The sequence below is a fragment of the Channa argus genome, chromosome 17 (genome assembly GCF_033026475.1).
Source record: "Channa argus isolate prfri chromosome 17, Channa argus male v1.0, whole genome shotgun sequence".
Classification (NCBI taxonomy): Eukaryota; Metazoa; Chordata; class Actinopteri; order Anabantiformes; family Channidae; genus Channa; species Channa argus.
Genome location: NC_090213.1, coordinates 8,809,219 through 8,825,728, shown reverse-complemented (window position 1 = coordinate 8,825,728; position 16,510 = coordinate 8,809,219). Strand labels below are relative to the sequence as shown.

At 42.5% G+C, this 16,510-nt stretch overlaps 2 protein-coding genes across 3 annotated transcripts; both read right to left on the bottom strand.

The window, feature by feature from the left end:
• Positions 1–168: 168 nt before the first annotated feature.
• Positions 169–5,759, bottom strand: xkr5a (XK related 5a). Its single transcript, XM_067482896.1, has 7 exons — positions 5,457–5,759; positions 4,411–4,594; positions 3,989–4,173; positions 3,664–3,876; positions 3,132–3,301; positions 2,811–2,922; positions 169–2,351 (listed from the first exon to the last, which is right to left on the bottom strand). Exons 1-7 carry the CDS (start codon positions 5,752–5,754, stop codon positions 1,405–1,407), a joined length of 2,109 nt encoding a protein of 702 aa, XP_067338997.1. The 5' UTR covers positions 5,755–5,759; the 3' UTR covers positions 169–1,404.
• Positions 5,760–6,950: 1,191 nt separating this feature from the next.
• On the bottom strand, positions 6,951–15,848 carry prdm1c (PR domain containing 1c, with ZNF domain). 2 transcript variants are annotated; one of them, XM_067482125.1, is made up of 8 exons: positions 15,663–15,847; positions 15,312–15,389; positions 13,996–14,250; positions 12,518–12,637; positions 11,235–11,487; positions 8,679–9,664; positions 8,457–8,585; positions 6,951–8,239 (listed from the first exon to the last, which is right to left on the bottom strand). In XM_067482125.1, exons 3-8 carry the CDS (start codon positions 14,224–14,226, stop codon positions 7,685–7,687), a joined length of 2,274 nt encoding a protein of 757 aa, XP_067338226.1. In that variant the 5' UTR covers positions 14,227–14,250; positions 15,312–15,389; positions 15,663–15,847; the 3' UTR covers positions 6,951–7,684. The 2 variants fall into 2 exon arrangements, with proteins under 2 accessions (XP_067338226.1, XP_067338225.1); XM_067482124.1 differs by lacking the exon at positions 15,312–15,389 and having other exon boundaries at positions 6,952–8,239; positions 15,663–15,848.
• Between the last annotated feature and the right edge of the window lie 662 nt (positions 15,849–16,510).

Sequence of the window (16,510 nt, the reverse complement as noted above, 5' to 3'; positions counted from 1 at the left end):
TACCTCCTTTGAGGCCATTTACACTGTATGTGCAGTTTAGCAGGTCAAACTTTCATTTCAGCACGAGTAATCACAGAGCAGTGGATGTTTTAAATATCCAAAAATAGTCTGAGAAAACAACACAGTTCTTACAACGACTTACTTTGGTACCATAAATACGACAAACCATTAACATATCACCCAAATGATATTTATTGCTTATTTAAAGCCACCAGTGGCCTTGAATTTCACAGTTCAAAATGTCTTATAGTCAGTCACCTCGTAGTGACAAAAAACTCAGCATAATTTCACTGCTTTGTTTTGTGGATTCCATCCCTTTTACAGAACAGTAATGGGCAAAAACACTTTTGTCCCTTATTAACAGAAATTAGTACGTTAAAAAAAAGTCACTACAAGTACCTCATAAGCATCTTTTTACATTTTGTTACACAACAGACATTTGAAAGCTTTTTGAAGTAAGTGCCTGAGATTATTTTCTTCCCTCCAAATATAGATAAATCCCCAAAATATGTCAGCAAATACATGGTCAACATGTAAATAAAGGTAAAACATCAAACACAGTTTTCCAGGTTAACCATGCTCAAAGCATTGCCAGTTGGCATGATTATACAAAGAGGGGACGGGGAGTAGGTTTTTTCTTTATGGGAATAAAACAATCACAGCAATATATTTATGATACAGGAGATACTTGTGCTTTTAAGAAGCCAACAAAGCTCTGACCTATGCTGAAATGGTAAATATTAAAGGACAGACACTGATGCCCCCTTTAGCTCTACAATGTAAATATGTTTTTTTTTTATCCTTATAACTGCTGGCAATTATTAACATGAATAATAGCAGTTTTAGGGTGTAATAAAGATATCATCAGCTGTCTGAGCTCATAAAGCAGCTGCATGTTTGTAGTTATGTTTATTTATAAAACATATGGCTAATTCCTTAATAGGTCATTCCAGTCTGGTAGAACAGTGTTCACTTTGTTGCACAGTTTAACTATTGAGGGATTGTTAATTGCTGCCAAAATAAAACAAAAAAACAAAGCTTGTTCTTGTCAGGTAGAAGGTGTGTCTGAGCTCCACCTTTGTGGCCAATTAGCTCTTTAATTGTTTCCCTGATGTTTGTTGAAAACACTGCTGAATGTGTATTCAGCATTTGGGCAACACTTTGTTTTTAGAAAGTAGTTTATAAAATGAGAAGAATATAGGCAAACTTAGCACTGACCCAAAAAAGATTCACATACTCTTCCCCACAGTGTAATAAATAAAGCCATACAGAGGTGACATTTTCCTGCAGCGGTCTCATCTTACTGCACCGCGGGGATAAAAAGCAGCTTTCCTCAAACACGGTGTGCTCTTTAAATGTTAGATAAGTTTCTGTTACGCTTTCCCTGATTTTGCTGTGAGAAATCTAGAAGTTATCATCTTCAGCTCTTTGGGACATTATGAGTTGCCTTCTTGGTCCTGTGAGATGAGGAACACTGGAGGGAGAGTCCAACAGTGCAGAGTCCAATTTAGGAGTGGAAGTGCAACGTGGCCCGACCCGGCCCATGAGTCCACGAACATCTCTGTGAAGTGCTGGATCACTAGGGACGGAACTGAGGCGAACTCCCTGTTCCAGTCCCCCAACGTCCCGATCCAAACGGGGGTTACTGGCGCTGCTGGGAGAATGAGGATCGGCACTGAAATACAGGGTTGAACTTGACTCTGTGGGGCAGAAATATGGCTCAGGACTGTCTCCAAACACAGACTTGCCCTCTGGTGAGCTCCGTTTAAAATCTGATGTGGGTGACTCCAGCGGGCTCTCCATGTCCAGACTGTCATCCTCTTCTCCGGGTTGCTCAGTCGATGTGGGTTCGCTCACGCTCTGGAACTCGTCTTTGCAGTCGGAGAGTGGTGCCAGGCCTTTCCCCTGAGACTCAGAGGTGGAGACGCCCTCACAGCTGCCTCCTGCTGTGATAGTGATACCCTCGTTACTCTTAAGCTCCTGGATGTACTCCTCCATATCGAGTATGGCTGCAGCTCCACCAGCTCCATAGGCCCTGTTGATCTTTCCCAGGTCTCCTGTTTTAAGGGCCAGTCGGATCAAGAGCCAGTGGTGGTGGTAGCAAGGGCAGGAGCTGTTAGGTTGGCCCCCACACATTCCTGGGTGCTCCAGCAGAGAACCAGCCACTCCTGAGAGGGAGAAGCTGCCATGGTTTTGAATGGAGGGAGCTGGCAGGCTTTTGTCCCCAAGAGAGAAGGATGACTCACCCTGTTCTATACATGTGCTGCCCACGTGGCTGTGGTTTGTACCGTAGGAGATCTCAGTTGACTTGGGATGAAGAAACCTGTAGTACAGGACCAGAGAGGTAGCACCTGGGAAGCACAAAGACAGGGGATAGTTTATTCCTGTCACAAACAAAAGGGCAGATACAGTGTATGGTCCAAATCACATGTAGGGCTGCAGCAGGGCGTCCATCCTGGCTTCACCTCCATTAAACTGTGGTGTTGTGTGCATGATGGTCAAACTAATTATGGGTGGACAAAGCCTTATAAAGCTTTGTGGAGTTTTTCTGTTGGCTGTGAAAAAGGTTTGAAGCAGTGGAGCCTCAAACAAAGGAAGTGAATATATTGGATGTTATATTTGATCTCCTTCACTAATTACAATTGTACTATTGCTATTATTTAACAACTGGCACTTAAACTGCAACTTCTATTTGTAATCTGAAAATACACTTAGCTGGGTAGTTGAATTAGAATTACCTTTAACCCACTTGAGTCACCATTAGGGTTTTTCAAAAGAAAAGGAGTTGAGATAAAGAGAGAGTGACTCACCAAGAAGAAAGCTACACAGCACAGTGGTGGGAAGGGTCATGCTGTCCCATGATGCTTCACTAAGGAAGTCAGAGGCAGCCAACAGCAGAGTGGCATTCTCTACGAGCATGAACTGAGGGAAGAGAGGAGGTGGCACCCTCATTCACCTGCACATAGCATTACGTCAATGTATTCTGAAGACGCATAGAAGACGACGATGTAAACTCTATGATTATTCGTGTTTGTGTGTGTTTGCCTTCCGCCACAAGTCAGTGCTGTACAAAAGAAGATATTAAAAACAAAAAATGACAAGGAGCAACAATTAAAAAAGTCACATCTTACTGCATAAAAGCTGGCCATGCGGAAGCGTGAGGGTCCATCTTTGACGCTAAGGAAGAGGAAGACATGGACGAGCCCCATTATACCATTAAAAGTACGCCAACACCAGGGCCCAGTGCAGATGTCTGGTTGCTGTGACACCAACCAGAAGGAGGCCGTGAGCCAGTGAAAACCTGGAGGGCAACGCAAAAATAGACCAGGAAGGGCAAACGCAATGGAGGATCTATATACAGTGTATCACTCTGGTTCAGAGGAGCAAGTGAAAAAGTGGATCAAGAGGAAATGCTGCATTACTCTGAGGAGAATTACAACACTCATTAACTTAAATGTGAATGAATGAATATCACATGTTTTTCATTACTTATTAATGTAAGTGGTGATCAACATAACAATCTCTATTTGCATTTGTCATTAGTATATTGTGATGAGTTCCTATCCGATAACTGCACCCTAGAACCAAAGGAAGCAAGTTAAAAATCCACAAAAGTTGCTTTTTAAGTGTCACCACACAATAGCCCCCATTGAGCTTGCTCACCTGCTACTCCACACACCCACCAGTTAAAGACCCTGGCAAAGAACATGAGGCAAGTCACCCTGGCACCAAGCATGCCTGCCCTCCACACCAGCTGGCACAGAAGGGCTGCCGGAGGCATGGCCAGGTGGCCCGGTCGGATCAGACAGCAGGCTCTACTGTACAGAACCAATGCCCAGGAAATAGACAACACACACAGACCACAGCAATAGGCCACTTAAGGTAGGAAAAGAAAGAGAAAATACCAAAAAAAAGTTACTTATGTTCCATTCAGAGACTGTCTACAACAAGACAACAACGTCAAAAACATTATGCAGGTTTAGGATACCTGGGGACATGATGCCCACATCAGTAGACACCACAACATATGCCTGCAACAGACTCTGAGGCAGTGTGAGGACAAGGGCTTCCAGCAGCCAAAGTGCAGCAGCATCTGCCTGCTGCATGACAGCGGCTCCGAGCTCTGCCACTGAAGCCTGCATGTGCAACGCAGTCCTCATGCAGTCCCATAACCTGCCAGAGGAGGGAACCGGAAAGTGAGTTAGAGAGACACCAAAGCAGTGATACGCTCGGACCTCCTTTATGGTCCCAGTGAAATAATGCAGGTAGATTTTTTTACTATTTGCTTTGATGGACATGTATGTCACAGTTGTTAATGGTTAGTTTACTGGTTCAGAACCTCAAGACATTTTCTAAATAAGCAAACGTTGTATGTTGTATTTATTTTATCAGGCACTAGAAAGATCTCACCTTTTGAAGATGCCCAAATGAAGAATGTGTATGACAGAGAGGTAGCATCGCCTTTCATCACCATCATCATAGAACCATTTTGCACTTAGCAGCTGAACTGCTGTCCCCGGTAGAAAGAGGCCTAGAGTGAGACCTGCCCACTGTGTCTCCTCATTCCAAAGGTAAAAGCCTATACAGTAGATCACTTCACACAACAGATTCATGCAGAAACACAGAATGATATAATATGAACACCTTAAAGAAAAGAACAGAATGACACAATTTTACACAGTCAATTATTTGCCTAGTTACTTAAGACGTCTTTTGCAATTTTACAACATACTGACAGAAAGTGCATTACTGAATTGACAACAGTTTAACAATCTGCCAATTTCCTCTGTTAGGGTCTGACTCCTTTGTGGAACCTGTGAAGCCGCATGTATTTTTATCTGCTGGTAATGGTATATCAGCTGAAGACAAAGTCATATTTTGTACCCATCTGCCTTGTCTCTCCTCTGTCCTGCCCTTGCACCATTGATTTGCTTAGTCAGGGAATCATCCTACTGTGTACTCCATGGGGTTTTCAGCACAGACTCCAGATGTACATTTGTTAGGAAACCATTAGTAATAATACCAATATCAGTCATAATAATACAATATTAAATCATATGTTGTGGGCCTCTGTGCGAGAAGAATCTCTGGGCATTGTGTGATCCTGCTGAATGACCCCTGGAAAGCCCCGGGCCCCGTTTGGCAAACCCAGCTGGAAAAACAATACAATGGTATTTATATAGCATTGAAAGAAACTGCACATTCAGTAGTGTTGGCTGCGCTACAGCATCTCCATATGAATTTTCTCTAACCTGACCTACGGCTGCTGCTGAAAAAGCTCCAGCACAAGGCGTCATGGCTGAGCAACAACATTTTCATTTAATGTAGCCAACGAAAATAGCCCCCACACATGCATTTCTTCAACATCTTCACTGCTTTTATCAGTGGTTTCAGTTACATTGTGTACACCAGCCAACCAGCCGCCCGATACTGCTGGGAATTCTATCCCCACTTACGAGCGCTCCGTTCGGCCACAATAACCAGCGCCGACGCGCCGAGCAGCACCGCCTGGCACCACGCGATCCAGCACCCGCTCCGCCGGGCCGCCGACGGCATCCTGCGGGCGACTGCCCCAGCAGCGTTAATCATGGTTGGGACAGGCAGCAGCGAGAATAAACCGCTGACATTATTCTGGGCATCCTTAACCCTGGTACATCCGCTCCCTTCTTCTCCCGCTGCCTGCACCCCGACAAAATATGTGACGTCAGTGCGCGGTTTTAAAGGGGCGTCTGTTGTTACTGTAAATGTTTCCATCTGACACTTCATCCTTTCCACCGAAATCATAAATGCCTTTTTATTAAACAACATACGTCATAACTATTGACTGATTCTTCTACATCAGCTTTTTAATTTCCTACCATTTAGTGGTGAGGATCAGTCTGCCCGTGCGTTTGGCTTTTATTAGGAATTATTTAGAATTTCTGTTAACACAGTAAAAATATAATTTTTTATATCTGGTGGGATCTGCTTTTCCCTAGAGCAGCTGTCAGACACCCTGTAAGGATACGTGTTTTTAGCCTGTTTTATACCTTTCCTCCTGAATACATAGACTTTAAAACCTTTTAAAGCCTACCAGATACACTTTGTACCTCCTTTGTCCCTGCGTCCTCATAAGAAGACATTATGTTTTGAGTTTGCTTTACCTTACACTTTATTTTGACTAACTTAGACCCGTTGTCCTCATGTGTTAAAAATAGTTTGGCGCCACCCAGTGGTATCAAAAGCACACTACACTTAACAGAGTAAAAAAACGTAATGGTGCCGATACATCTCATCCATTATCTTAACTTCTCTTATCCTATCCAGAGTCGCATAAATGCTGGACAGGTCGGCAGTCTATCTCAAGGCCAAAACAGACAGACAGAAATGCTCATATAATGCCATGAGGGTGTTGATCTCTGACTAAGTCGTCTACAGGCTCAATCCAACATAACTTAGTTTGATGTGGCAACAAATTTAACAACCTATACCATTAGTAACAAGGATGCTGCTAATAAGGTACTTCCTTGAGGACATTTGGATTTTATTTTATCTCATAATCGCAAAGTGACTTGTAAAAATAAGGACATATCGTTTGTGGACAAACTTTGTGGAGATACAGTTTATAACAGGGAAGAACGCTGGTTAAAATATGAATGTGTTGCTTCTGAAGATAAAGATTTAATTCACCTGATTCTTCGGAATCTGATCAGCTGAGCAGTGTTGATATTGACAATAAAATTACATCTTATTGTTGACAATAAGATGTAATTTACGGGCTCACACCGACTCACACCTTCTGTCACAATGCATTGCAATATTTTTGTGCCTGTACAGTATTTAATTCTAATATTCATATTGTTGATAAATGTCAGTTTTATTCATTCACAGCGGAGAGAAATATTGTCTTTGGAATAGACAGTGTATATTATACAGCCATCTAATATAACTATACTATCAGTCAGCTGATTCAAACTAAAACCAAAATATGGAAGTGTGTTGGAAAAGTTAGTGTGATCCTATTGAGAGCAAAAGCAATGTTTCCATTTGTGTTGGGTTTTTTTTTTTTTCAAGGTGAAGGGTTGACATATACTGGTAGTGAGTATCCCAAAACTCATAACAGGATGTTTATCTATGTTATCGATTCCCCACATCAACACCGTACACTAAGACGAAGCCACACATCTGTGCCACACACAAGTAAGTTTTTTTTTCTTTGATATCGCTTTAACACTTACTTACTCACGCAGTTGTACAGTAATTGTGACTTTAATGGAGAGACTTAAATACACACACATACGCAAAAAGGAACATTCTGTTTCACACAGCAAAAACACACATAAAGGCAAATTTTTTTGATGCATAATCAGGTTTTTTGCTGTGCCATTAAGGTGTTTTAGGGATACAAAACAATTAAAAAAGTGGAAAATGTCATGTGTGTGTTTTTTAATACACTTTAGATTAATATTAGTAGAACAAATAAATTAACAAAGCATGGATAGATTAAATCAATCAAGTTACTTGTCCCAGGCCATGCTGGTAGAGTCTTGGTCATTCTCATACGTCTACAGCACACGCTGGTCTCTTTACAGTATATTTGCTGGGCAATCCATGATCAACATAGCGCTTTTCTTCAAATAGGGCAGTAACCGACAGCTGTTGAGTTGACCTGTAAGGATTACATGGCTGGATTTGTGAGGCTGTCTTAGGGCTGTGATATGCAGTCTGACTCCAGTTTGATGCTGGTTGAATTCAGAGGCAGGCTGTCATGATGTAATTTAACACCAGAACATTTCTTTTCTGGTTTGTAGATGTCCAGCTCAGCCTCCCGTCTTGTGCCACTGTGTTGACCTAAAGTATGAGTCCCCAGCTTCTGTATTAGGTCAATAACATTCCCCTTGTCGATGTCAGCCTCTGCAGCCATTGCCTCGAGCTGCTCTGCGGCCTCGCTCATGTCAAAACTCTCAATCTCAGAGTTGACTTGGTGGAGCTCCTCTGGTGAGTATCTATGGGAAGCTGAGGGTGAGGAAGGGCAGAAGCCCTGGAGGTGCACCTGAAGACTGCAGTAGTGGAAATAGGCACAGGGGCAGTGGGGACACTGGTGAGATCTTTCTCCAGTGTGGAGACGTTTGTGGAGCTTGAGGTGAACAAACTGAGTAAAGCGGGCTGGGCAGAGCTTGCACTGGTAGGGCCTCTCTCCTGAGTGTAGCCGCTGGTGGGTTTTCAAATTACTAGTGCTGCTGAATCGTTTGTGGCACACCTGTGACAAAACAATGTCTTTGGAGTCAGTTTATTAATAAGATTTAGAGGTTGTTGTAAACACATTTTCTTGCCCTTAAAGATACAATGAATTTCAGCCTTTATATTTACGAAACTCTTGGCTGCATATTAACCGTGCACATGTGGGACAAAACCTCTTATCCATCACCCAGAAACAAAGCATATTTCCCACAATGTCAAACTGTTTCTGTGCTTGCCTTGCATTCGTGTGGCTTCTCTCCTGTGTGAACCAGGTAGTGTTTCTGCAGGTGGGCCAGCTGAGTGAAGTTCTTGTTGCAGGTCTGACACCGAAACGGACGCTCTCCACTGTGTATCCTCAGATGAACCTGAGAACAGCACGACAGAGATTAGAATTCTTTATTCTATAACTATCGTACCTAGTTATTTGTTTTTTATTGCTAGATTGAAGACGAACTAACCTTGAGGTTCGACAGTTGCCCAAAGACCTTTCCACAGATGTTGCACTCGTAACGGATCTTTCCATTCTGCCTAGTGAGAGGATAAGACAGCATCTTGTAGCCAATTATCTGGCCTTCTTGTTTGGTTTTCCTGAGGTCCATTGCATTCTCTGAATTGTTCTGAGTGGCTGAAATAGGTTTAGAAGGAAGGCAGTTAGAGGAGACAGCCATGCCCACTGGCGGTGAGCATCCTCTATGTAAAAGAGAGGGCGGTGTTCCACAGTGTGGGGTGACTATAGATGAGACACTGGATGTGTTGGGTATAGTGAGGTCTGCCTGGACATTGCTGGGGGGAGAGCTTGTGAAATCTCTGAGGTCATCTGAGGGGCTTCTGAGGTAGTTTGTCTTTTTGGATTTGAGGTTTGTGTTGTCATTGTGCTCGCTGGTCGGTGAAAGAATGAGGTCTCGTTTGGAATTGGATAGTGCAAGTGTCAACTCTTTGTGTTCATTGGCTAGAGGACGGAGGAGGTGCGCATAGCCATTAAAAGGCAGAAAATGAGATGAGAGTGTTAGATGAGGTTTCAGTCGATCACTGTAGAAAGGGTGTGAATGAGGTAGAATGCTATTAAGGCCAAGTGAGAAGTGAGGAAGAAGATAGGGAGCGTGCTTCAGAGCAGGATGAAGTCGATCAGCCACAGAGAGCTCTTGGTAATGTTTTGCTATACTAGAGGGGACAGGCCTACTTAGAGCTGGTCTTTTGGCAGCTGGGGGGCCACAGGATGGCAGAGATGGCAGAGGTGCATATATATGGCTAGAAATAGGTTCTGACTGAGGTTGGATTGGATAGACAACATGAGGACACAAGGGTAAAACCGCTGAGAGACTGGTCTGAGACAAAGAACTTTCTGGATGTCTGGAACAGGTTGATTTAGAAGGCTCGTCTCGTAGGATTTCTGACACGCTGTGTCCCCGTTTTACTGTTGTCTTCACCTGAGCTTGACTTTGTTCTGTTAGACAAATAAACAATAGAGAAATGACATCAAAAACAGGTCCATCTACACTTTCAAAGGTACATCCTATTGTCCAAACCCCTTAAGGTTTAGAAGTAACCATTTGTGTTTTCTGCAGGCATATGTGCCTGACTCCCAGTCTTGCCCCAGCACTTTATGAAAGTGGACACCAGCAGTAAAACAATAGGTGTCAGATAAGGATACAGATAGCATGGAGGACAGGAGTCTGTGGGTGCAGTATGTCATTTGCATTAGAGGCTGGTCAGGTGTAAATGTATTTCTATCATGAGCAGGACATGATATGCGGGGTAGGAAATTAATTTCTATCTAAAAATGACTGATGACGTTCAGATTCCACTCGTTTAAGTAATCTCAAAATATGCTTACTAAGGTGGAAAATAAACCAGTCACACCACACAATGTAATTTCCCCTTTTATATTTCATACATTTCATAAGTTCTTTCACCCTATTCCCAGGAAGTCACGAGCAGATACTGTGTACTTCAGAACAGACAAAGGACATGAGCTGACAAGGCGAGGAAGACAAAATGCAGACTTTTTTTTTTTTCACCTACTTTCTGCCACAATTAACATCAACCCCCACAAAAACAGAGCACCTCTTATCTCCTATGTGCTCTCCTGTGTAACCCTTCCACCCTCTCTTGAGAGGCCAGCTCTCAGCAAACAAACAGCCAAGATATCAATCTGTCAGTGGGTTGACTTGTCAGGAAGTTCAAGTGGGTACTGGAGTGCTTCCTACCTCTCTTCCTCCTTAAATAAATAAATGGAGTCGTGACAGAATTCTGTCAATGCCTCAGCCAAATGTGTCCATGTAAATGAGCATGTAGGTCTCTGCATGCACTGCTGGCATGTGCCCTCTTTGTGATTGTGAATGAAAGTCATATTTTTTTGTGTGAAGGAGCTTTCAGCTGTGTTTCTATGTAGAGTTTTAAAAGGGAAAGAACAACCTAAAGTCTCATCAATTGGTCTCATCTTACTGAAGTACTATGGCTACACCTGGAGACAGGCCCTCTCTGCTTTCAGGACTATGCTGTCTTCCTTTGTGTCCCGCTTTAACAAAAGCTCTGTGGGTGTGACTGAGTAACTTTTTAAACACCCAGACAAAGAGTGTGTCAGTCTGCCAGTGTTTTGATCGAGAGCCTTGCTCCACTATGGCGGCACCCACTAGATATGTCTCAAAGCTTGGGCTCAGGGTTGGTTTCTATTAGCATATACTTATTACTCATATTACTGTTACTTAGCTGACAGGGGCACTTTTAGCCAGAGACTGATCACAGTCAAGTGCTCCACAGAACGCCACAGGTGATCTTTTTACCCAGTGACAATTAAGCTGTTCAACTCATCTCCCTTCTGTAAGAAGGAGGGGGACTGAATGGTCCCAATGGACAATTAGTATTGTTTGTATTTCATTTATGTTTACTCCTCTAGCTGGGTTTTGTTTCTTACTTATTGATCAATAAGTAAGCAGCTGTAACAAGGTAACACAATTTCCCTATGGGATCCATAAAGTTGTTTGAATCTTGAATCTTGAATCTGCTATACTTACCAATACTGTCAATAGCCAATTGGCCCAGTGGAGGGTAGTTACAGCGCTGTGCAAATTCAGGGCAGTACCACACCAGAAGCTCCTGGCCTGGCTGAAGTGGTTTGAGGGTGTAGAAGTAGATGTCCAAACCACTCTGGCATGCAACCAGGTTCTGCTTCTCCACAGCCCAGGCTGGGTTGACGTAACGCATCCAGTTGCTCCGCTCCTCATTCAGGCCATCCAGGATGTGATGTAAGTGTCCCTTCGAGAAGACCTACAGCGCAAGCGAGACAACAGGACAAGAAATATGTCAATTGGTGATGAGAAAGTGACACTGTGACATGCTTTGAATGTGAAACTGTGATGTCACAGGTTTCCTGAAGCCCTTATGGTAAACACGGTTAATAACCCTAATACGGTTAATATGGTTTAGCTCAGTTAGGTGCTGCCACTCCTTGTAGCGCAAAACTTGTCTAGAGATACGAAAGCAACACTGAAAAAGAATTTCACTTTATGACTGGATTGTTATATTGGGTATAGTATTTCGCCTACTACTACTGTTACCTATTGTTTTGTATTGTCACTGAATGGTTGCTGACGTTACAAAAATCAATAGAAATTCAGCTCAGTTAAAGACTTAACCCTCCTTTGTGGTCTACATAGCTGCTCTTAGTGCATGCTGCTCTTTGAGGATGCACTGCCATTTGAGTCATGGTTTTCTTATTAACAAATTGTCTGTCTTGTGGCTGTTGCAAGGTTTGGTTGGGCTTGCATGATTTAAAGGTTGCTGACTTCAAACTGTTGAATTACACAGGCAAATGTGTGTAGTGGAAGGTGTCCGTATGCTTCTGATTTGTAACATAACATTTCTCAGGCTCAAACCCACTTCCTTGCTTAGTCAGTGTGAGAGTTAATGAGTCTGGAGAAGCGCGGACATGTGTATGGTGTGTTTACTGGCAGCGATACCACTGCTGAGAGAAGCGGAGAGAGAGGAGAAGCGCTGCGTCACTGAAACCAAACAGCTGTGCATGTGTGACAGCCATGCACAGAGCTGGCAAATAATTTTTTCATTAAACCTTTTTTACAGTGCAGGCACTTTAGGGGCATTTAAAGATACCATAGCATTGACAGACAGAATCATACTTTCACAGGATGTATGAGATTCACCACAACTGCTAACCCGTGCCATACCATAGCCACAGTAGCATCTCTAGGTGGAGATACAGGATGTGAAAAGTAATGAAAGGCGAACACATGAATTCCACATCCAAGCACATTATTCTAGAGGAGTGCTTCTCACTTACCCTCCAGAAGTACTTCCTGTTAGCGTCCTTCAGTAGCGTTTCATTAGTGTAGCTTTCCCCCACCAGAGGTCCAAAACGTGTTCCCTTAGGAATCAGCTCCTTACTGGTCACACCGAGCACCTGTTCAACAAGGACAGATTCACAAACTGTGTGGCAGATTCTCAAGGCACAAACTGGAAAATTTGTATCAACTTTCTCCACAAAAAAAGAGCAGTCTAGCCTCCTAATAAAAAAACTGAATATTGCTATTGTGTGACAGAACATGTTCCTTCCTTCTCATGCTAAATGTTTCATAATCCAATCACCAGAGTTATCTTTAGTTTCTCTGTCATATTAAAATTTTACCACTACTCTTGTTCTGCTAACTCCAGGTGTGAAACTCACCCCACTCTCTCAAGCCTCCAGGGTGGGGAAGAGAGGATAAGGTGTCAAGGACACACCCCAACCAGTCAACTGCACCTTGAGCTCTGTGTTCAAATCCCCCTAAAGCAATTGTAATGTATTCTCTCTTTCATCTTGAAGCAACGCTGACAGTGTATGTAGCTGGATCAACCACTACGTACAATGCATAACCATATAGTTTATCTCGAGTTTATCCAACTAGATTTACCCCTGCTTTTATTGGCTTTGTGTGATGGCTCTATTTGAGGTGCCCTTGTGCCACAGATTACTTTAACGTATCGTGTTCTTTGCTGTCAACCACACTCCAGACAGACCTTATTAGAAGGTCAGAGTGGTAGCACAGGTATTTTACCGCAGACGCCTGTGCTATTTCCTCTGATCTCACCTGACTACCATCATTCATTTACAGGGACTGCACCTCAATATCGCAGGAGCGATAAACTATTTGTATTTCTACTAATTATAAGTCTAGACTAAGTTCATTTTCCAATACACAAACCAGCTATCTGTGGTTACTAGCTCTTTTTAAATCGAGTTCAAAATAAGTCAAGTTTCCAAAAAAATGAGTTCCTGTGTCTCCTATTTGCATTACAGTTTAATTGTGTGCTGGGACAAAGGGTTGGGAATCTAAGGTGGATACTAAACATAGAGACCTCTTACTGAGTGCTGAGATGTTTGGCTATTGTGTCTGTCTTTGCCATAGCTCATAGGTCTACATAGCAAAGAGGAAAAGGCTGAAATTAGACAACAATATGTTAAGTACTTCCTGCCCAGAAATGGATGAGAGGACGAAAGGATGTTAGAGTGACGCAAAGAGATGGCACTTACATATAATTTAAAAAAAAAAACAATTACATATAATAAAATAAGCAATTAAATTGTTTGTGTGTATGTGCATATATATATATATATATATATATATATATATATGTGTGTGTGTGTGTGTGTGTGTGTGTATATATATATATATATGGCTTTGTGTATATATATATATATATATATATGTATATATATATATATATATATATATATATATAATGCCATTAATAAAGAACAGTGACAAATTTGCTGCATACCTCTCCTGAGTTGTGACAGCGTTTCAGTGCCAGGTTTCTAGGTAAAGATCTCTCAGCTCGTGTCCTCACATGGTTTTTGGACTCTTCATCCAGAGGTTGATCTTTTACAATATAAGTGCACTTCTTCTCAAAGTCTGCCTCGCTCCATGATGTCATGTCTATATCCCGGGTCTCTGGCATCGCTGCTGTGGTGAGCCCCGTGCTTTGTGGTGACCTTTCTGAAGTTAACATGGCTGTGGAGCACTGAGAGGAGGCCTGCCGAAAACACAGAGACATTAAGCATAGTAGATGACTTTGGATATCTCATATTTTCCTTTGCAACTTTGGTGCGTGTAAAGAAAAAGACAGATGATACAAACAACAGCTGAATTATCAAGGGAAGCCCGAGTTTTGAATGGAGGTAAGTTAGTTTTCAGTGATGTGTGACACAGAGCAGGCAGCAGCAAGTTAGGGATGTTAAGGAGGAAGAAAAGTGGCAGAGAATGTAACTGTTCCATCAACTCTTACTACCGGACAAACAAACTTCAAAGTGGAACCTTTGTGCTTGCTGCCCCATTTCCCTCAATATCCCATACATCCTGTAACTCTCCAAATCACAGCTCCTGGGCTGTAAGGGAGGTTCCTGTGCACGTCAGCCCAAGAGCAGGACCACTTTCACAAGGAAACCAGTGCTACCAGTGAATCAACCAGATTTCCTTTGCACTGACTCGGACTTGGCCCTCTGCCAAATGTCGTTCTCTTTCCTTCTGTCTGCTCGTCACTGTCTTTCCCTTCCTCTTGCTCAGACTGTTGTAAGGTTACTCAGTACTCACAATCCAGAGCACCCTGACTGATAGGATGAAACTGTAATAGTGTGTAATAGTGCAAAGTGAAAGAATAGAACATTACAGTCTTGACAATGCCAAGATATGCCTTTTCAGAACTTCCTTTGAAGGCCTATTGGTTTGCCTCTGAGATAGTGATAGATAAGTTCTGTAACTGGTAATATTTGGTAACCTCTCGTGTGACATGTGTCCTCATCTAAAGAGAGGTTAAACTCAGCTGTAAAGTGAGGGGATGATTGTGACATATGAAATCGCCAAATCCTGCACAATTATGTACAAATAAATGTTATAGACATATTCTAACAGAAAAACTATAATTGCCTCCGTGTTTTTTAGAGTTCTGTTATTAATAAGAAATCCTTCAGAAATTGCACAATAATCTAACATGCCCTTACGGATGCTGCAATAACAAACATGGGAATTTCTCAGGAAGAAATATAGAAATGCAAATAAAAGAAATAAGAAATGAGATTAATGGACATTTCACTCTACTTTTCTCTGAAGTGTGTCACCACAGCTGATGCGGAATGACTGTCACAAGTGTGACAGCTCACACCGAAACCATCAAACCTAGTGACACAGCAGAAAATATGTTCTGAAAATCAAGACATGAGTCAAGGCACACAGCTGTATCTCGCAGGACAACATGTAACAGGTTGACTCTAGAAAGCACTCGTTTGACAGTGCGTTTTCCGGGGCGGTGTAGTATAGCAACAGTGTAGTGTAGCAATAAAGCAACGCATAAATAAATCAATAAAAAGAAATAAAATCAAATTTAACTGGTAAATGATCTGGAATAAGTAGTATCATGAAGACAATTTGAGAAGGATGATGCACACTTACTGTGAAGTCTTGAGAGGAGCCACACATAGGGCAGGCTGTCTGTGCCCTCAGTGAAAGCTCGAGTGCGTTCTGCAACCAGTGGCTGTTGTCTTGCCCTTTCTCTCTGCGTCTCACTCAACCTCAGTATCCTGTGTACCTGCGTGTGACTGACTGCGCAACTGAACTCTCGAGTGTGTGACTGTTTCTCTTAGTTCACACAGGGGAGGAGGGAAGGTGTGTGTGTTTGATAGAAAGAGGCCGACAGATACACTCCCTTTTCCTCCCATGCTCCCTCCCCCGCCCCCCCCCCCTTTCCCCCATGACTCCTCCTTGGAGATTGTTTGTGTGTGTATATTGCTCGCTTGCCCTGGGGCGTGAAGCTTTCTCCAGGGGGTGCACTGGCTGTCATGCAGCTATGTCCGGACTAGACAAATATATCTTCATTTTCTGACATTTTCTGAGGTGAGAAGAAGGCATGCGTGAGTGTTCGGAAGTCCAGGACACAAGACAGAGGAGATGAGATCAGTGTGAAGTTAAATTTGTAAAGATGTCAGTTCTATTCAACTTAAATATGTCACAGAAGAACTTGTTTGATTGCATAATCAAATGTTGCATACAGCATTATCCTGATTACCTTCACATGACATCAAGAAAGTTGACTAAGAAAAGTTATCACCTAATGTAATTTGTCTTTACATTAAGGTGTTATTGAACATATCCACAGTGCTGCAGTATATTTGCCAATCAATATAAACTATGTGCAAATGATACAATACTGTTGTAAACAGTGAGTTTTCTGGTGCATGCAGGGAGGTTTTTATTCTGTGTTTTCCCTTTCAGCAGACTCGTGCCCTGCTTTCCTTCTGTAT